This window comes from Triplophysa rosa, linkage group LG16 (assembly GCF_024868665.1).
Source record: "Triplophysa rosa linkage group LG16, Trosa_1v2, whole genome shotgun sequence".
Classification (NCBI taxonomy): domain Eukaryota; kingdom Metazoa; phylum Chordata; class Actinopteri; order Cypriniformes; family Nemacheilidae; genus Triplophysa; species Triplophysa rosa.
This window is the reverse complement of record NC_079905.1, coordinates 12,654,862-12,676,356: the sequence shown is the minus strand read 5'-3', so window position 1 is coordinate 12,676,356 and position 21,495 is coordinate 12,654,862. Positions and strand designations below refer to the sequence as shown.

At 38.9% G+C, this 21,495-nt stretch overlaps 1 protein-coding gene across 3 annotated transcripts in view; it reads right to left on the bottom strand.

Moving 5' to 3' along the window:
* Window positions 1–567: 567 nt before the first annotated feature.
* Window positions 568–21,495, bottom strand: part of col8a2 (collagen, type VIII, alpha 2) — a 58,984-nt gene continuing 38,056 nt past the window's right edge. For all 3 annotated transcript variants that reach the window (XM_057355620.1, XM_057355618.1, XM_057355619.1), the window contains exons 2-3: window positions 7,467–7,646; window positions 568–4,598 (exon numbers count right to left, since the gene is read on the bottom strand). In XM_057355620.1, the coding sequence (XP_057211603.1) occupies window positions 2,692–4,598; window positions 7,467–7,620 (2,061 nt within the window). In that variant the 5' untranslated portion in view covers window positions 7,621–7,646 and the 3' untranslated portion in view covers window positions 568–2,691. The remainder of the gene's footprint in view (window positions 4,599–7,466; window positions 7,647–21,495) is intronic.

Below are 21,495 nucleotides of genomic sequence, written 5' to 3'. Positions count from 1 at the left end.
GTGTATGTGAGTGAGCACTTCATAATTTGACTAATTTGAGAATTAGGATAACTGATTTGTATACTGGCTACATGGAGATCACATTAAATAATGTGGTGCGAATTTAAAAACCTTTGAGGCTTCTCCATATGAACATGCAAAACTCACGTGTGATCCTATTTGCCAGAAAAATTGAGCTGGATAGACACTCCCTCTAGTGTTGGTTACATAACTCTTTAGATTATAAACATAATTTCCTCTAAATAAAGACTGATTTTATTGGATACATTTAATGATTTTGCTGGTAAATTTTGTCATGGACATCTGATCTGTTCATATATGCTTTGTCATAAAAAATAGCTTTGTTAATGTACAGGTAATTATTTTATAGCTTGCAAGAACTTTTTGACATGAGATTTCACAACATAGTTCTAGGCCCTGTGATGAGAACGTGAATTGTGTGATGTGAATTTTAGCTACACCAACCATATGATATTAATCCCATTTCACATCCCATTTATAATTTACAACTAACAGCTCCCTTGTTCTTTTCAGTAAAGGAAGGCAAAAAATAAAGACACTTTTGATCAAGAAAGTCTTTATTGATGTCGCATCAGTACTGTCAGGTACTTGCAGATTTTGTACAGACTGACAAAATATGTTCAATCAAAAGAGTGCATTTAATACCTAAAATGGACTGCACAAAGTAAACGCAATAGCCATGTACAAGACATAATGTCCTATAGAGTGATACATAGACAAAAAGAGAAACAATGGTAGTGAGTTACTAAAATGCTCTTCACTCCTCGATGCTGTTAAATAAAAAGTTAGTCGTATGGTGGCTGGACATTCTCATTGGACTATTACAAATGTATAAATATGCCTTCATTAAGTTCATGTGCAAATGGGATCGGTTGTTTCTTTAAATTTGATTGATAATGAACAAATATCCCTAGGAACAGAATCAAGGCTTTTATCCCGGTTTGTTTTGAAAATCAAGAAGAAGCACCATAGTCAGATATGGTTTGAGATAGTAGCACAATGAATAAAAAAAAACCTTCAACTATTGCACAAAAACAAAATGTCCATATATTGTAGAAAATATCCATCACAGTATTAATATACAATAAGGACGTCATTAAATACACCCCCACTGCTAAGTAAAAACTGAAATAAGAAGGAACTGTTGCCTAAACATAATGAAAACTGTACGTGTGCCAGGAAATGTTTGTTCGTTTCCTTGTGTCTTTTAGATAGATTTTAAAGGGCATGTAGTCTAATAATTTGACAACTAGACAATCATGTTGATGTAATACTAGTAACAAACTTTTATCATATTGCTTCCTCTGAAAACTACCATATTACAATGATGCTCAGAACCACTGTAAACCACTTATCAAACATTTTAATTCTATCTATTTTTTCTAATTTTCATAAATTTAAGGAATACTGTTTGTAATTTCAGCGTTTTAGAGGAGTCCTTTCACACCACAACGTATCAAAATGTTAGACATTATCAATCACCCCAATGACAGAGTAACTCTAGAATCATGTAAAAAATTAAGTTATATGCGAATAGGAAGTCAATATGTCATTATGGGTCGTGTGTCATAGCAAATGCTGCAATGAGAAAAATATGATTAGAGGGTGTAAAATATTTTAGGTACGCAATGTTTTTTCATGGTGGAGAACTGATTAGTTACAAGAAATCAGAATGATGCTCTCAATCTATAGTAGTCCCTTACTATCCCCCTACGTACTGTAGGTTACCCTACTGTAAGATTTTAAAGAGAAGCTATGAAGTTTGCATTTATTTTTATATGATTTTAACAGAGAAATTGCATATTTGTTTTGTTATTAGGTGTTATGTTGTATAGCTGTCCTCTTTAAACCTTTACAGAAACCTGTCATGTATTCAGCAATGAACTCATTAACTCAAGTAATTTTTTTTAAACTCAATGTTCAAACACAATGTTCTCAATGTAGTTTTCAAGGATACAGACAAATTACGATACAGCTGTTGCTTAACACATTAAATCAAACAAAATATGTAGCTGTATGGCATTAATAAGAAACACAACACAGAACTGAGGATTACTCTTTACTGTAAATTATTGGTAAATTTACTAAGTACAAACAACATTTGAAATGTCTGCACTATTAAGAAATGAAATGTTGCACTGATCAAGTAGTTTGTGTTACATGAAGAAAATATTTAGGGGATGTATATGAATATGACTGCAACCAGGGGAACACATAACCCCAGAGTCAATGTGATGGACCTCAATGGGAGTCCTAACATTTGTCAAAGTGTGCAGTCACATGGGTAAGTCTTAAAACGGTTACCTACACGTTGCAAAGTACTTAATAGTCTGATTCCAATAAACAACAACAACTACAACAACAACAACTTCAATAAAATAACACCATTACATAACAACATCAACAAAAATAATATAACAGTTATAATAAAATTATAATATAGGCAAAAAATAACAACATTTAAAAGTAAAACAATGTATCAAATCAGATAGTCTAAAGAGAGAGAGAGAGAGAGTTATAACAGAGGCGTTGCATGAATTCTATATCCTCTGTTGTAAACTTTCTCTGTCCTCTGTGTCGTTCAGTAAGTCTTTCCTGTTATCTGACTGCTTTTATTGCAGATGTTACTGCACGGCACTTAATTGGGGATTTTTCAGGTAAGATGGACCGTTATGTGGGGCACAGAAGGAATCCTGAGAAGGATGAATGGATGTACTCAGTGGAGTAGAGGCCATTTGCTTGGTCAGAGGGCATCTGTACCCAAACCTGGTCATTTTCTTTCAGCTCCAGTACTGCACTACCTGATGCCTGGTCCATATAGCCCTTCTTGTATTCGTCATATGTGTATGTGGCTGGCACATTGTTTTTATAGAGTGCCACCCACAGGCTGGTTCCCTTTACATGTACATGATAAGCAAAATAGTAGACTCCAGGAAGAGGGCTTGTGAAGATGCCAGTGGCAGGGTTGTAAGCATTTTGCCCGTTGTAGAGAGTCCTGTCGAATTTGATTGGCATTCCAGAAGGTGGGAATGGTGTAGTCAAAATAGCTGTAAACGCAGGAGCCACACTGGCGGAGAGCTCGGCCTGACCAAACTGTGGTTTCTCACCAATTGGTTTTGAAATCGTTTCACCTCCAATGCTTGGCCCTTGAACTGCTGTCTCCGGACCATTTGAGGAGCCAGGGGGTCCGGGAGGTCCAGGTGGACCTGGAGGGCCCTGCATACCACTTAGTCCAGGTACGCCAGGTTTTCCTGGAGGTCCTTGTGGTCCAGACATCCCCATATCTCCTGGCTTTCCAATTCCTTGGGGCCCCGGTAGACCTGGTTCACCTTTTAACCCTGGAACACCTTGTGGTCCCATGTGACCAGTGGGGCCTGGAAGTCCAGGAATTCCTGATGTCCCCCGTGGCCCAGGGGGTCCTGGAAACCCATTCTCACCTTTTGGCCCTGGTCCTCCAATCAGACCAGGATTACCTGGTAAACCAGTGCCTCCTGAGTCACCTTTAGGCCCAGTCTTACCTGTGGGTCCAGTGAGACCAGGAAGGCCCCTCTCTCCTGGAACACCGGGTTTTCCTGCTAGCCCACTGGGACCCTGATCTCCTCTAAGTCCTGGTAAGCCTGGGGGCCCTTGTGGGCCAAGCTCTCCCTTCAGACCAGGTAAACCATGTTTTCCAGGAAGACCCATTTGGCCTTGTGGACCTGGAAGCCCTTGCGGTCCAGGTGGCCCCAGATCGCCCGTTAGGCCTCCTAATCCAGGTTCACCTTTGCCACCAGGTGCACCTTGTAATCCAGCAGGACCTCTGTCACCTTTTTGTCCTGCAAGCCCTGGTTTACCATAGCCAGGAGGTCCAGGAAACCCAGGTGTTCCTCTGATACCAGGTTCACCCTTTGGCCCTATTGGGCCTGGATTACCTGGTACACCATCAAGCCCAGGCTTCCCCAAGCCAGGTGGCCCCGGCTGCCCCTGCAGCCCAAGAGGACCAACTCCTCCAGGAACACCTTGCTCCCCTGGAGCTCCTTTATCTCCTTTCGGCCCAGATGTTCCAGGTAGCCCATCCAATCCTGGTTTACCCAACCCAGGGACACCTGGAGCTCCTGGAGGTCCCTGAAGGCCATTGGGCCCCCTAGAACCTGTTAGACCTGGCTTGCCATTGCCATTTTCCCCCCTTGGTCCTTGTTCTCCAGGAATACCGCGTAATCCTTTTGACCCTGGTTCACCTCTTGGGCCAGGTGTGCCTTTTGTCCCAGGTAACCCCGGTTTGCCATTCAATGACAGACCTGCAGGCCCAGGTTGGCCTGGCTGACCTGGTATTCCCCGTGGACCTGGCTCTCCACGAGGACCAACCTCACCATTGAGTCCTGAAGGTCCCTTAGGCCCTATTTTTCCTGGTAGTCCTGGTAGGCCAGGCTTTCCAATTCCAGGGAATCCTGATGGCCCCTGAGGACCTGGCTGACCGTTGAGACCAGGTTTTCCTAGCCCTGGTTTCCCTGGTAATCCGGGAGGCCCAGAAGGTCCCCTTGGTCCTGGTTTCCCTTGAAGACCTGGCTCCCCCTTTATCTCCATCATCGGTGGAAAATCTGAAAAAAGAAATAAGAGAGAGTTGTTTGATTAAACCAGTCAGAGTTGAATATCAGCTCATTATAAACAAGTTTTCTGCTTAGGAAATCTTTGCCTAAAAAATATACTGTCAATCAGTTACAATGGTGTTCTTAATATCTTCACAAACATATTTCTTTTAGACCATCACATTTGTTGTTTAGTTATAAATAAGGTGACCCTAAAGTGCAACATTCTGCACTGTGCTTTGCTCCACAGCCTACAGGGCAGAATAAATGTGTTTATTGACAAAACATAAACAAAGGACAAAGACAAGATTCTTAACAGCATTTGACCTCTGCGGAATTTTAGCAGTGGAACTGCAGTCATGACATTTGACAGTCATGTTTGTGCTTAGAATCACCAACTATGCTAGTCAGAAAAATACTTTAAAGTCACTAAATTTCACAACAGTCATCTTAAGAGATAAGTTCATTCGATAGGACATTAAATTTGGGTCTTTTCAGGTGATCAGAGTAGCACAGATGTTGAGATATGTTGAAGAATATTTTAAAATTGTAACTTGTTTAAGCATTTAGGTGCCTAAATCAATTTTTTGACATTGGTCTGTGACTGGGAAGTTGCACATTTGTTTGAAACAGAAGCTGGTGTGTGCTCTTACAGAAAAACAACATGAATTTCACATTTTCACATTGACAACTTGCCATCACAAGACATTTTACACATTATTGACATAAAAATGTTTCAATACCATATATGTGAAATCCATGTGGCTTTTCTATACGTGAGCTTATAGAAGTTTTTCATGATGCAACAAAAAAATCTATACTACCTTTCAGGAAAAAAGTTATTATAACTGGTAGTATTCTACCAGTCAAACGTTTGGGCACATCAACTCATTCTTTATCATTACTGTTTTTTTGTTTTTTTATATTGTCTAATAATAGTACAGTGATCCAAAATATGGAACAGTAGGAATTTAAAGTAGGCTATGAGAATTGTGAACAATTCAAGTAGGCCTAATATTTTTTAATAATTTAAAATATGTAAAACATTTTTTTAACGGTTCCCATGGAAACATGTTTGTTTACATAACCTTTCTGAAGCCTGAAAACTAATTATGAATATTTTGTTTTTCAACAGTCATACGAGTATTACAGTAGAAACGTATGGCTACTCTAAGTGTTAAGCGCCCTCAAGTGGTACAACAATTTATTGCACATAGGCCTAAATTAATGTGATGGTTGTGATCAATACTTCACATGTAAATATGCAAAACATACAATTTAAATAAAACCACACATTACTTCAAAAATGTATGGCTTATAATGGAAATAAATTGGTACTAATTTTATTTATATTTGCCTCTCATACCTATGTTGTAGTTAGACTTACAAAATAGGCTACAATAATAATACCGTATTCCTTGAAGTACCTCAAAGTACCATTTAAATAATATGATAATCATTATATGTCATGGTCATTATTGTTTTAGCTCATAAAACACATAAAGATGACAATAAACAAACATCCTAAATACATTTTATTAAAAAAAATTGCCCTAGAAAAGTTATTTGCTAATATTTTAAGTCTGTGTGTTACGTGACATCCACATCTCAAATAAATTTGGTAAAATTTTCACTCACATTAGCAAACTACAGGTAATTGCATGTTTCAAGTGTCCACTAGATGGCAGTAGGCACTTTCTTAGAGAAAAACAACTCACGGCCAGACTACTTTGAAGAGATCGTTTACATGTACTGTATCACAGAGGTGTTAAATGAACTTTAATTACATTCATGACTATTTTATGGTTTTACAGTAGTCCTTGAAAGAATTAAAACTTTTAGAATTTAACAGCTATAAGCAGAATAATCCAAAATCATAAAATAACAGTATACCAGTGGTTTGCAGATTGTAATACAATAGTAGCCTACATTACGATACATAGCCTATTGTACCCAGGTACTTATTTTTTTTTGTGTGTGGATGCATTTGTATCTTGGCACAGATACACACAATGGTATACAAGCTAACTCACTAAAACTCATGTAAAAATCTACCAGACGCTAAGAGAGGCAAACAGGCCAATCACAGACAATCTTTATCAGCAGACTACAGACATGCCAAGATGTCAATAGCTATCAACAGAGAAAAATACAGAGAAAAGTTTTTGAGTCTTAATTTATGATCACAGGCCTTACCATTACTAGACACATGACCTTAATTTAAAAGTAGATTTTCAATATTGTGGCATTCCAGAATTTGCTGGATAGATAGGCTACTATCAGTGCATCTATGTACAATAATAATGATCCTTTGAGGAGAATTTGAACTTCTCTCTTTACATGTGAAACAGAAACCAGCCAGAGTACATCAGAAAAGAGAGCCTTCGTTCTGACACCTACACTGGCTTTCTCTTCAGCACAAGGCTCTCTTGATCCCTCTTGCTTGTTTCTGTCACTGCCACGCCCCCTTTCCCTCTTTGATTCCCTTCAGATCTAGAGTATATGGATCTGTGATATTTTGCACCAAAGGGAGGTGATTCAGCGAACCATGCCTCTCTCTTCTCTTCTCCCTCTTTGACACACTCGCAATGCCCTCTCAAATACCAGAAAAGGGAGAGAAGACACTGAATGGCGATCCGCTCTTGTGCATCTCGAAAGCTTTCAGTCTGACAAACTTCTGGCTTGACTCCCTGACTCCTTCCTGCCTGAAGAATCTCAATTGCTTGGAATTGGAATATTTGCTCATGTCGACTTCCATAAATATTTATCCTTATGAATAATACTGACAATGTGTATGTGAATTATTTCAATGTAAATTTCAATCGTCTGACAGACAGACTGATCTCCTGTAGTTTTAAAAGGCTCTCAAACAGTACTTACCAAGATACTGGCCTTTTCCTTCTCTGAACGGTGGTCCGACAGGCCCTTTCATCATGGGCTGCACGTATTTCATCTGTGGCATGGGGGCGTAGCCTCCACCCAGGGCATGTTTTCCCAGAGTTAGCAGGACACAGAGCAGTGCCAACATTGTCATTGGCCTCTGGGGTCACAAGGTTCAAACTGCAAAGAAAGAGAGAAATAATCAATTCACTGTTTGTCCCTTTTGGTTAAAAGTTCTTTTTTACGTCACTTTCCATTCAAAAGCCAATTGTATAAACATCTGAAAGCAATATTTAACACATCGGGGTCACCCAAGTGCATGAGCACCAAAGGCTGTTGGGTTTTATAACAACTAAACAGACGGATTATCTGAGAAATCAGGCATTTGATCGAGGTCTTCAACTGTTCTTTACTCTCAATCATTTTTGGATACCTCGATTTGGTTTCGAAATTCCCTTCATTTCCCTGTTTATGTTGGATTTGCCAATGCGCCTGGTTGGTTTTCAAAGTCCTACGGCAGTCGGCATTACCGCCAGTAGGTGTAATATTGAGTGACAGTGTCATGCATAAACACCACATGGACTACAACATAACCCTCAACACCTGTCCAAAACTGCAAAAGCAAAGCCCTTCATGTTAAACATTACAAGTGAAATATTATTATAGGCATCATTTCAATACTCAATGGAAAATCACAGAATATCTCAACAGTTGTTCAGTGTAGACAAGGAGCCTTGTCAGAGGTACATGGTTTCATTTTGGGGCCTGCGGAGATGCTTATGCCACGAGGGTCTTCCCACAAAGCTGGCTAAGGTGGGTCACGGGTGGAATTATTGAATCCATTCAGGTTCAAGACTGGGCAAAAAGGTACGAATGCCAAAGCAGCTTATAGGCAGGGCTCCGTGTTCTTACGTCTGTGGTTTGTTTAACCAGTCATTCACTGAGACAGCTGTTTGCTTTAATTTACAGCAGGAAGGAATGATAATTTCATCCTCATGTTCCTCGTACCAAATATTTACACATATCTGATCAGGTGCGCAGTATCAATGCATGTCTATTCTCGTTGCAAATGAACCCTTATGATAAAGTAATTTACCAGAGAAAAATGGTCTTACTAAAAAGGTAAAGAGAAAGTTCACCCCATAATGAAAATTCTTTCATAATCTATTCACCCTCATGTCATTCCGAACTTGTATGACTTTTTTCTTCTGCAGAACACAAAAGAAAATACTTTGAAGAACATTGGTAACCAAACAACAGTGGCCCCATTGACTTCCACTGTATGGACACAAAACCACTGAGACATTTCTCAAGATATCTTCTTTTGTGTTCCAAAGAACAAAGAGTCACATACAGATTTAAAATGACAAAAATTACTATCACTTTAATTTTGCTTATTTTATTATTTTGCTTTATTTAACCTTATTCAGACTGCACGAAGATAAATTTAGTTGTTAGTCGGTTTTCTGTGAACCCATCAGAACAAACCTGCAACCCATTTGTGGGTCGTGACCCATCCGTTGAAAAGAACAGTTTTAGCTAACTTCCCCCCTTGATGAGCCGTCTCTCAATCTGATTTAAAGTGACAAGTGGTTTATTGACAATTCTGCACACGCTGTTCTCTCAAGAGCGCTCAACCCTTGAAGCCTCTGGGACAGCCTAAATACTGCTGACAGAAGCCCGTCTTAAATTCTGTCCAAAAGCACATGGACATCTTATCCGTGGCCTTCATAGTTCACAGGCTTTGGTTTGCCACTCTCAGTGGACCCAGCCAAGCCAAGACACATTCATAACCTACCTCACTTCCTATTTCAATGTGCTGTGACAGCTGAACTCTCCTCTCATAACCACAGGTTTGAACACAAAACCTTAATAGTCAGTCTGACTGGATCTAAAGGCATGAGACCCACAGGTCAGCTCAGCTTTCTCCACAGTGGCACAGCTCAACATGAGACTCTTTAAACTCTAACCAAAGGTTAATTGTGCCCCTTTCTCAAGTAAAACCCCTACATTTTATAGTTAAAATATCTAAACAACCTTAAAACAAGATACATTTACTTGAAACGTTTTTTGAGACATATCTTAAGTTTTTTCGTACCACATTTTCTTGGTTTAAGCGTAAGTCTAATATATACTATAGAATGTAACCGATTGCCTTCTAAGGAAAGCAGTGTGCTTCAGTCTATAAAAATGTAAGAAAAAAACAGTTATTTTAAGAACCTTTGACTTGAAGTGGGGAAGCAAAAATGGTTCTTCTATGGCATTGCTGTGAAAAAACTTTTGTAGCAACTTTATATTTAAGAGTGTGCTATGTAGACTATAGGCACTTACTTTGGTGCTCATACTTAATGATTTTATAGATGTTTTCATCGTAACAAAATAAACAAACGTTACGGCGCGTGCAGCCTTTTGTGACCCCAACTGAACTTCCGGTACACATTCACAAACAACAGTGTCTGTAGATTATTTCTGATAACAATCAAAAGAAACTGAGAAGATGGACATCCATTTTTAGTGGTGTCCAAATTCATAGTGGACATTATTGAGTGCACTCATTCAATCCCATGATGCATCATAATAACGAGTGTACAACCGATGTACACTCACGGCTAGCTGCTAGCCATCTATTGTGATGCTCGCGCTGAATGAATTCCCGCCTCTCGGCAGAAGATGGCGGCCGCAGCATTTCCTGTGCACCGAGTGTCCGAATTTACTCACTTGTTTTCAACCGCTCCTTAAAGTGGACTATATTACTGAACTAATGTAGGGAATAGTGAATAAGAGTATAGTGGGCGATTTCAGACACAGCCAAGAACAGAGAAAGCATGAAAGTACCCGGATGTGTTCTCGATATCAAGGCATCGTATGCAGCCTTGCTTGAAGTCCCAGAAGTCACTGTGGCGCGTCAATCCAAGTTCGTTCTTCCGAGGCTGCCTCACAAGACCGGTCTCCAAAAGAACACAAGTCCGTTCTTTGCGTTCTTGGAATTGAGAAACGGCCAAAGTGTGAATCCATGGACACTTAACGGCTGATATCCAGTCCCTCAGAGATGATGATTTTTTGTAGGCTAACCCAGAAGTAAGCGCCACGCTGGTTCCCTTTGAAGCTGAAATACAATCGTCAGAAGTAAAAAGCTAACACTATGTTATAAACAGACTACACTTAAGGTCGCTCGATATCAACGTCACCACCACCAAGCCTCCGACAACTCTTTCAAACTTTATTAAAAATGTGTTCCCTGGTAAGTAATTACTCCGTGAATGGATCCGCATCTACATTTTAAGAGATTTGTGCCCTTTACATGCGTGATGACGTCTAAAGTCCCCGCCAAAAGAAGTAGTTGCTTTTAGCAACTTGTTAGCAACCGCCATTTTTAAGACACAATAAGGCTTTAAAAAATCACAAGCGGGTTATAATTGGTGTGTTTTATGTCATAGAATAAAACGTGAAAACATTTAGAAGTTTTGTATACCACAGACCTTATTTTGGGCGATTCACCAAAAACCCATAAACTTTGGAGCGATGGAAATGTAGGAATTTTAGGAGTCCTAAAATGCTAACTCGCTTCCAGGTTTTGCATTCAAAAATACGTCATCCCTGAGCCTCCCTATTACCCACAGAGCTCACTGCGAGAGGGTGGATTTTAGTGACGCTCCACGGCATTAATAAAATAAAAAAAAGATAAATGAATAAATGTAAGAATACAGTAAACATTACATAATGTTGTTATATAATGTAATGTAATTGATATTTTCCACAGCTTGATTACATTTGAAGTTAATGAATTTTGTAGGTTAAAAGTTAAATCAATGTTTACTGTAGGTCCAAAATGCAACATTTTAAGATTTTTACTTGATCTTGACTGGTTTACAGTATATATAAATCAAGTTAAGGACTCCCATTTTTACTAGAACTAAAATAATCACTAAAAGGGTTTTTTGCAGTGCAGTGGACCATAACCGCACATTTAAACAGATGTGTTTCTGAAACCTATCCAAGACGTTTACAAGGGCAGCATGCAAACAGCGCAGTTGACAACATTTGGTTTGTGCCTGTGTTGCATCAATAGCAAACTAAAAAACTAATATAGAAATATGGCTGACAGTGAAACATGGCAGAGCACATGTCCATGTAGAACCACATCTGCAGTGAACCTGGTCCAAATGAGAAACAGGCCTGATTGAGTACACATCAGTCCGGCTGTGTTTTCCCAATCAGCTGGACTCCAAACAAGGCATTATGTGGATGTTTGATTTGCCTAATTCACCGTGGTTCATTGACGTTTTCCTCTTTTATCATTTTCACTTTTTTATTGTTATTATTACTGTAATGTAGACTCAGACTTCTACTGGACTCTGGAGGGACAATTTTCAGCTTTGCTCTTGCCTAGAAGCCCTTCTGACCGTGTGTAGTGTGATTTCTCTTTATTGCAACCGTGAGCATATAGCTTTGCGGCTGCCGTCTTATTTTACGGTCGTGTAAGGATGTGCAGTCCCGAAAAACACGAGCGAGCCTGTGTGATTAGTCACGTCTGTGAGAGCATCTGTGTTTGCGCTCGCTACGAAATACTTGCTTCCTCCTAGTTCTCACATGCAGCCATTTCCCCCTCCAGGAAAAACATGATCACAAGTCAGAGAACAAGCAGAAATGCCAAGAAAGAGAGAAAGACAGACAGAAAGACGTAAGCAAAAACAGAAAATGAGAGTACTGGTGGTATGGCCTGCTTGAACAATTCGCTGTCATTGGTTGGGGGGTGAATCATTCTCGGGGGTTGTGGTATTGTGGGAAGGGCAATTTAGACGTCTTTAACTATGTACCCTGCTTTGAGCAGGCGTCTTAACACTTAAAACGATCGAAATCAGACATTACCCCTGTTTCACGGGCCGGCACAATCTGTTTATCTAATGTTTTTCTTGAAAAGCTCTGCAGACACAGTAAAAATGTCTCACGCAATCTGTCTGGCCAAGAGCTCAGCCGTGCATGTGCACACACACCCGCAAACCGTGTTTACAGCACACAGCTGAGGTCAAAAACATAGATATGCACACAATGATGGGTGACTGCCAAATGTCTGCAATGCAAAAAAGTAAGGAGCTTCTGCGTAACCAAAGCCATTCACAACAACTGAAAGTAAAGCCATCCAAAAAACAATAAAAAGGTCCAATTTGGCAAATGGGGTGATAGTTTATCTGAAACAGATTTATATAAAAGGGAACTGAAATCACTTGCACACAAGAATTTACGGTAACAGCTACCAAAATTCAAAACACAAGAGAAAAGGGTTTTTCGAGCAGAACGGGAAATTAGGAAGTATTCGCCCCAGTCTTTGAGACATTACAAACTTTATGGCTTTCCCATATAAGACGGCCATCAAATCAGGAAAATAAAACAAGAATAACAATCCACCACGACTAAAAACAAACTTTAAAAGCATATTGATGTAATTCACCTCTAACCAGACCTGTGAAACTCAATTATAAGGTGGAACGTTCTCGCACAGGTGCTTGTAGAAAAACATAAAACGTATATGCTACAACACTTACTCTTACTGCATGTTGGCAAAAAATTAAGGCAAACAAACCCACCGCTGCAGGGGCCAAAAACTACTTACAGTAATCTCTAAAAACAACATGGTGTTCAGGTGGTAACCAAGACACCAAAACCAGAGAGCCATAAGTAAATAGTTCAAAAGAGAGCTATGGCCATTTTTCATCACCTTAAATTTCTTGGTTCTCGCTGAAAGGTTTGTGAAATGTACACTTTACTTCTCCAGTAAACCCACAAAGAGCCGACAGGGCCATGCTGAGGCCCTCTCAGGTGCATAGAATTTGCTCGGTAGACACTACAGATATACATGACTGATCTTAAAGAAGTTTTGAAACTGATCTTCACATACAAATATTGATCCTAAATGTTTTTTTTATACCAATGGTTTAATGTTTTGTACATGTACAAATTAAAGAATTGCAATCTAGGCCTGATAAATGTTAAAATATTGTGCCTATCTCACATGTTAAATCACAAGAATCACACACACAAGTGTAATGGAAGTAGCGATACAGATGTTATATATCAACAATAATGGTCTTGATAGTATTTAATACGTCAATTATATGTCAATTATTTCTCCTAGGCATCAATGAGATTAAATGGAGAGGAAAATTGAACTTTTGTTCCTATGTCTCAGATATTTCTCCTGAGAAAAAGACCCAGATTTCCCACAAACGTCTCCATTAGAGTTTCAGAAGAGATCTTAAAAATGTCACAATCTGAGCTCAATTTTGCCAAATGTACAATCAAAAGTCAGTATTATTGAAGAGCTCAATATGAACCCAAACAATCTCACAGTAAAAACATACCCATTTCACAAGGTGGCTAATTTTGGCTAATTCGTATGAATTCTTACGATCTCATTCGTACATTTATTGTGTGATTTGCTTTCGCGCCAGTGACATTAAGGTTAAGGTGGGGCTTCAGTATTGCTTTTTTTCTAGTAATCGTACGTCTTTGTACGATTCACAATGTAGGCCTATGGATTCATACGACTTAGTACAATAGTTATGAATTCCAGTGAGATCAAGTTAAATATTTCGCATTATATTTACCCAAATCCAGATTATTTTACCCTATACAATCTACAGTTATTTTACACCTCCGTACGCATTTTTAACATTTGTCTCATTTATTTATTTGTGTTTCTTCCAAGCAATTGTTAGAGAAATTGTAAGTTCATACTCAAATTATGAACAACTTCTTTAAGAACTCCATGAAATCTCCCGAGCTATGAAAGAGCAACTTCTGAGCAATAACATTTTCTCTAGATCATCCCTAAAGGCCACAACAGTTAAACAAGAGCTTTAAATGAATAAAATATCCATAAACACACACGCACGATTGAATTTGTCACTCTTCCATCATAAACAAACACAAATAACTTGTGTTCTGAACTCAAAGACACATGAAGTTAAGTAAGAGCGTGTCTGTGTGTGGTATGAGCGTGTGGGTGTGTTTACACAGCACGGGAACATGTCTGGTTGATAGACACCACACTTATTGAGTCAGTGAGAAAGGAGGAAATTGAGTCTGAGAGTTTTATTCCATAAATCAACTTTTCAGCATGCATTAAATCTCAGGAGGAACCGAATGGTGCATAACCTGCGACGGCCTTCATGTCTGCATATCCCGTATCGCTCGCTTTTTTCTCCGTGCTGGGTTGTGCTGACATGTAGACTACCTTAGTTACCATACAGCGCTGAGCAAACATTTACAAGTGTGGCGCTCATGCATTTTCACTGTTCGTACGGCGAATGAATGGCCGTCGTGACCTGCCCCGGTGAGGATATTAAAACGGAGGTTTCGCTAAATTGGTTCTCAGGACGTGTTTCTCAGACAGGTTGACTAGTAATATGCAGCTGTCCCGCCACTGTGACAACATTTTACAGAATCGTTCAATAAATCATCCATTTAATGCTGTCAGGGTCCTGCTGAGGCGTGACTTAAGCTCTTAAAGCTGACACAAAATTTTTTCCTCGCCTCTATCTGAGGGGTCTCCAGCCTACCCAAGGGCCACGTTGAAATTATGCAATGGTGCTAAAGCTCTTGTCAGGTTAAGTGACGGATAAATGGGAAACTCAAGTGGTGCTCTACTACTGTTTCAGCATCTTCAAATGGGGCATCCTCAGAGACACGGCAGGGGCTTTTGGGTTCCCAGAGGAGAACGCTATAACTCAGATGTTACTCTTTTGGGGTTTTGGGGTATTTCGATGTATAGCAGATGCTTTTGTCCAAAAAGTGACTTGAGACAAGGGAACATTTAGCATGTCGCCTAAAGAGGTGACAATAAACATAGCAAACAAACAAAGCTCAGGTATGGATAGTATTAAAGTTAAAGAAAGAAATGAAGAGCATAGAAGAAGAGTTAAACATGTTAAAGTTTGTCAAGAATTTGTCAAGTGTATATGAAAAAGGTATGTATTTTATCGTTTCATTCATGCACCGTTGGTGCTTCGAGGAAATAGAAACACACTTGCTAACAAACAATAAGAGTAAAGAACTATAAATTCACAAACGAGTGGACCCAAGAGCAAACAAACCAACCAAATAAAATGAGGCCATGAATTGAAACAACAAATACATTAAACAGGAGTAGTCTATGGATCTAACCGTTTTATGAAAGCACATAAAATTTGACGCTTTCTATTTTGTTTTGTAAAAAATAAATAAAGCTTTGACATAATTCGCAACAATGAAGTTTTGTGCCTTTACCTTCTCATGGATTGGGATGGAAATATGTTTCTCATGTAGATCAGATTAAACTCCCTCTATCTTCCCCATGAGGAAATGTTCTCTTAAACACAGTATACATCCACACTATTCATCTTAACTGTCTTTCTTGGCTCTGCGAATGATGCATGTTCTGTAGTCCTGGGAATAAAGCAATGTATCTTGCACATGCACATGTCTCCACATACACACGTATAACAGCATGCTCAGTTTAGGTTTCATTGTCAGCGCCTTTAGCACAGGTGCTACTACAGCTTTGGATATAATAGAGAAATGATTTTCTGCATAATTTTAATCAGGAATTGGTGCCTGGGGTGTTAGAGAGCATGGTTCAGACATATGTTTGAGAATTTTATCCCGGTTTTATTCTCTCTCTCTCTCGCTCTCAGTTTAAATGACACGTTATAAGTAAAACCATCTATGAATATTAGTAATTGCAATGCTATGAAAACATGAAAATTCTGTTCAGTTCAGATAGCCTATTTTGAAGAATGTTGGTAACCAAACAACATTGATCCCCATTGAATTCCATTGTATGAACACAAAATCACTGAGACATTTCTCAAAATATCTTCTTTAGTGTTGCACAGAGAAAGAGTCATATACAGGTATTGAAGGACATGAAAGTGAATAAATGTTGGCAGTTTTTAATTTTTCAAAATTTATTTTTGGGTGAACTATCCCTTTAAATGATGGCAGAAGTTTTCACCCAAATTTATTTTTGGGTGAACTGTCCCTTAAATTTTTCCTGTTAAGTTATTAAAGCCATCTAATGTGTAAATTTGTATGTTTTTAGGTCATGGGGTCAAAATCTGATGTTTCTCGTTTTTGTGTACAGCAAGAGCAAGACTATGTCTGTACTGTACATTGTCAAGACTTTCCACAGTTTTAGATTGGTCACAGTAGTTAGATATTTGCTTATATTCTTAAGGGGAGATAGCATTCCACTTTGCTCTGTTTTGTTAGAATTTAAGCCCAACGTCTAAACGATTTTTCATTTTGTGCTTTCATTATTTGATTTGGTCGAATTGAGTTCTTACCCCAGGACCCTGTCAAACATGTTTTGGTTTGTGCTGGGGGCATTTTTATGGAAGTTCAGGGTCTTGTGGTGAAGGGTGGATGTGTTGCTTTGCTTAAAATGATTATGGAATGTAAAGTCATACAGTGGCCTATGTACACGGTGCAGATTCATATTTATTTTTGTGACTCCACAAGTCCAGACTCCAAAGGAAAGACACTTTGGTTTGTTAATTTTGGATATATATGTGATTAAGACCGTTCCAAATATAATCCCAAAATCATCTTAATTCAGGAAATGCAGACATTCTTTCCTATTCTGCAAGAATATATGATAAAGAGGTTTACATTAATCAGGAGGTGATATAATATTACAAACTACTTTGAAAAAAGCTGATTTCTTGATGGTTTGATGTCTGGGTTTGATTTCATGAGCTCTGCTAAGCTGTCTGAGTTTGTTCACAGTCGCTCTTCTCTCCTCAGACACAGACACAATCTGATCTCTTCCTTACCTGTTCCATCAACAAACTCTGTTTTTCCCTTCAGCACTTTTTCTTCAAGTGTCTTTCTCACTTTCTATCTCTCTCCTCTTTTCATACCACCATTCAAATGTTGGATGCACTTGAAAAGAATGTATGTAAAACCTTATAGGGCCTTACAAAAAATATTTTTTATTATATTTAAAGGCGCAGTTCTTAATTAACAGTGGCCACTAGCGTTGTATTATAGATTTGCCACGAATCGTTCAGTCCAAACACGACGGTGGCCACCACAGTACAAAAAGATGTCGTTCTCATGTTGACGCAGGGAAGAGATCAAGCAGGCATTAGAAAGACTGTAGAAAGAGCTATGACTTATTTATTAGATAAAATAAAAGGTTTGTGGATTTTAAGTATAAAAAGAAGGATAAATGTCATGTAGGAGCTAGGACCTGTGTTAATATTATAAAGTCTTTCCAGCAGAGACCGGTTAGGACCCGCGGTACTAAGTCTTTTAGCAGAGACACTCACAGATATCTATGGAGATACTTTCCATCAGAGAGAGACGTTGGAGAGAAAGATCGGCTTAAAATCACCCCCGAGGAGGATGCTTTGATTCGGATCAGTATGTGAGTAACATACTAACATACCAAGATATGTTGTTGTTGTAATATTAGCTGTGTGACGGAGCAGTTTTGAGGGTCATTGTTTATCTGGAACCGCTTTAATATTGTACTCATCCAGATACTGGAGAGAGAGAGCGCGAGAGCACATTGGAGCTGAAACTGGAGAGTGAGCGAGAGCGCGTTTTACTCTCTTACTCAATGATGAATAAACTTTCAGTTAATTCAGTTGTTTGTCCGTTTAGGGCTGCTGTACAAAACATGGTGGCGAATTCCATGTATGTAGGGCCGCTCTGTATGTAGATATAAACAGCTTATTCTAAGGTATTACGAACTTAATGGTTCATTACGTAAGGTCTTTATACACCTCTGAAGAAATAGTTTTGTATATTATATTGCATTTCTGTCAATAGATCCTCCTAAAAATGCCGTATTGTTCCTTTAATTAAGAATTAAGTATGCTAACATGGTCAGTGCCGGTGGGCCGACATGTTGTGCAACAGCACTGTGGTCCTTTCCCAGGTCCTGTACACCTCTCTCATTCCCCATTTCCCTCTCTTTCGTCCAGTCAAAATAACAAGCTGTAAAGGCCAAAAAATAACTTACAAAGTAGGCCTATGCTAATATCAGTGTACTAGTAGTAAACTTGGAAGTGTACTTTAACACTACTTGGAATTAAATTGGCCCATTTTATTATTTATACAGTAAGTGCATCAGTAGATAACTTGAAATAGTTTACAACTGCAGCTGTGCCACAAGTGAACGTTCATACTTTTTTATAATTTAATATTTTTTGTAAGTTAAGTGAACTTAACATACTTGTAGTTTACTAATTATATAGGCCTAGGCCAATTAGTTTTAAACTTTAAGCATACTACTGTGTTTCTATGCATGCATAAACTATATAAGAAGAGTTTGGTTCCAAAATGTGATAACAATAACAATAAAAATCATGTTTTTTTGTTGTGCATTCCAGTTACTATCAATCAAACTAGAGTTGGTTTGTTTTGATTTAAGCCATAATAACTCAAAAAATACAGCTAACTAACACAATAAAACACAATAAAACATGATAACATAATATAAAACATGAATGTTTTATGAATGGAGTTATCTCATTTTGGAACCAAACTCTTCATATATATACTTGAAATATACATTTAACTTAAGTCAATAATTCTGTAATACTTAAGTATACTATTAACTTTACTACTAGCCTCATTTTTAAGTTGCTTTGGATAAAAGCATCTGCTAAACGATTAAATGTAAATGTAACAAAGTAGACTTAAAGTATATTTTAGGGGAAATAAAATATACAAAAAAACAAATGTTGAAGAAAAAAATAAACAGTGCCTACATTAATTTAAAAGATTGAATTGGAGCATATTTGAGAATTCCAAGACTGGAAAAGCATCTCAGGTGGCCTCGACATAAAGCTGCTGCAAAGAATTCCCAGAGCGCAGAGCTGTGATCTTTCAAGAAGCAAAACTAAAAGGTAGTCTGATTTAGCATATTTTGCTCACTACATAATCCCCATCCTTCCATTTGTGTTATTTCAAAGTCTTGATGACTTTACAATTATCCCAAAATATGGAAAATAAAACTAATACTCTTTCTCGTCAACAGCACAGCACATTTCTTGTGTGAATGCTCTTATTGTGGGTTGCCAGGGCCTGACGCTGCAGGCATTTTTTTCTATTCACGTCTTCCCAATTAAATGCAGACGCGTGCTGGCTGCTCGCTGCGCATTTGCCCGTGTGGTAATGAAAGAACAGAAGCAGCGGAGAAGAAGAAACTGACAGAGTGAAAGTGTGGAGAATGTAGATGGGGTAGACCATTCAAAGAGCAATCTTCGACTGGCTGCGTTTTGTCTCCGCGGACTATGCCATGCATTCAGCCAGATGACAAATGGCCCGCTCTCCACCTCCATGTGGGTGGCATTATTCAATGGAGCGAGACCTACATGTGTAGGTGAACTCCTTGGACGTTTCCACAAAGAGCCTTACATGTACATACCTAAGTCTGATGTGGAAGTGGGACCCTGGGATTCAGTCAAGCTAAAATTACATAGAAACTCTTTCCGAACGAGACACCCTTGTCTCCAGAATGATAAATGAGCAATGTTCTTAAATCTCGCCCTTCCCTCAGATCACCCAAATATTTTTCATCCAGCTCATCCAATCTCAGTGGACATGCCTTCCTCAGCACCGTCAGCTAAAGTTTGAAGACACAATTACGGACTCAACGTTTCTGGAACCCAGGCCAATGCCTACATGTTTTTAGACTGGGTTTAGCTGCGCAGGGTGTGAACTTATGAGTACCAAATTATTGGCTTACACTGGGGAAATCACACCTAATTCAAAGTTTCACTGCTCTCTGGGGCTGGAAAGAAATCGGTCGCGAGCGAGAATGGCTTCCAGAAGGAGAGCGAGGAAAGCTGTAAGTCCGTTCCTGTTGTGAAATTCTGATCCACTGCTAACACGCCATTAAAACGCTTGCTAAATAAACACAACTTATGCTGTTCTAAGGTGTTGGTGCCGGCCAACACAGTCTGACTGCTTTGGAGAGGAAAGGTCATTGCAATGGATTGTTAGTCTGTGTATTTCCATTTCACATGTCTGCCATGTCAATCAGAGATGGTGTGGTGTAATGGCTAAAGCTCAGGACTTGTAATTTGAAGGTTACTGGTTCAAGCCAAAAAAAAGCCCATAATACCTGGATCAATCTGTTAGGATTCTTTTTCTTGGTTCAGTCCTACAGCCAGTCTTTTTCAGCCAACCAATTGAGCCATAAATGAGCTATGATGAACAAATATAATATATATAAATGTCTGAAGTTGAAAAAAAACAATTTTTATTTCTTTTTAAATGTCCCACCACACAAGTGTAAAACTTTACAAATGTTCCCAATGACAAGTTGTTCTACGGAAACTGTTCTTGTAATAAGAGCACCGTTGGCCCATATGGATAAAAATGTCTCCTAAATGACTGCTTACAATCACTCTATCACTTTGTCTCTGAAGGCTATCCAAGACACATGGAAATCCTCCAGCAAACTCTCAGAGAAAAAGGATTCACGATCTGTGATGACAGTGAATGGTGAGGAGAGTTTGAGGATTATAATTTAATAAGGGCCAGGAAATCTTTGTCAAACCCCCTCGAGGGAATAAAAAGCCTTAGTGTTCTGTGGCAGACAGCAGGATCTTGAGCGGTGAGACACGTCTGCTCCTCTGACACACTGGGATAAAAGGGCAGCTATATCAGCATCACTGGTTGCAAACCGCAGCCAAATCCCTCATCTCAGGTGGGGATACACTGAACCCTCTTCCATCATTCCAAGAGAGCAAATTATGGAAAACACCACATTGCGGGTTGTTGACATCATAGGAGCATATATGTGACCCTGGATCACAAAACCAGTCTTAAGTAGCACGGGAACATTTTTAGTAAAAGACAAAAATACATTGTGTGGGTCAAAATTATCGATTTTTCTTTTATGCCAAAAATCATTAGGATATTAAGTAAAGATCATGTTCCATAAAGATATTTTGTAAATTTCCTACCTTAAATATATAAAAACTTTATTTTTGTGAGTGGATGGCCTGCTACAGTGCCCCTGATTAACAAC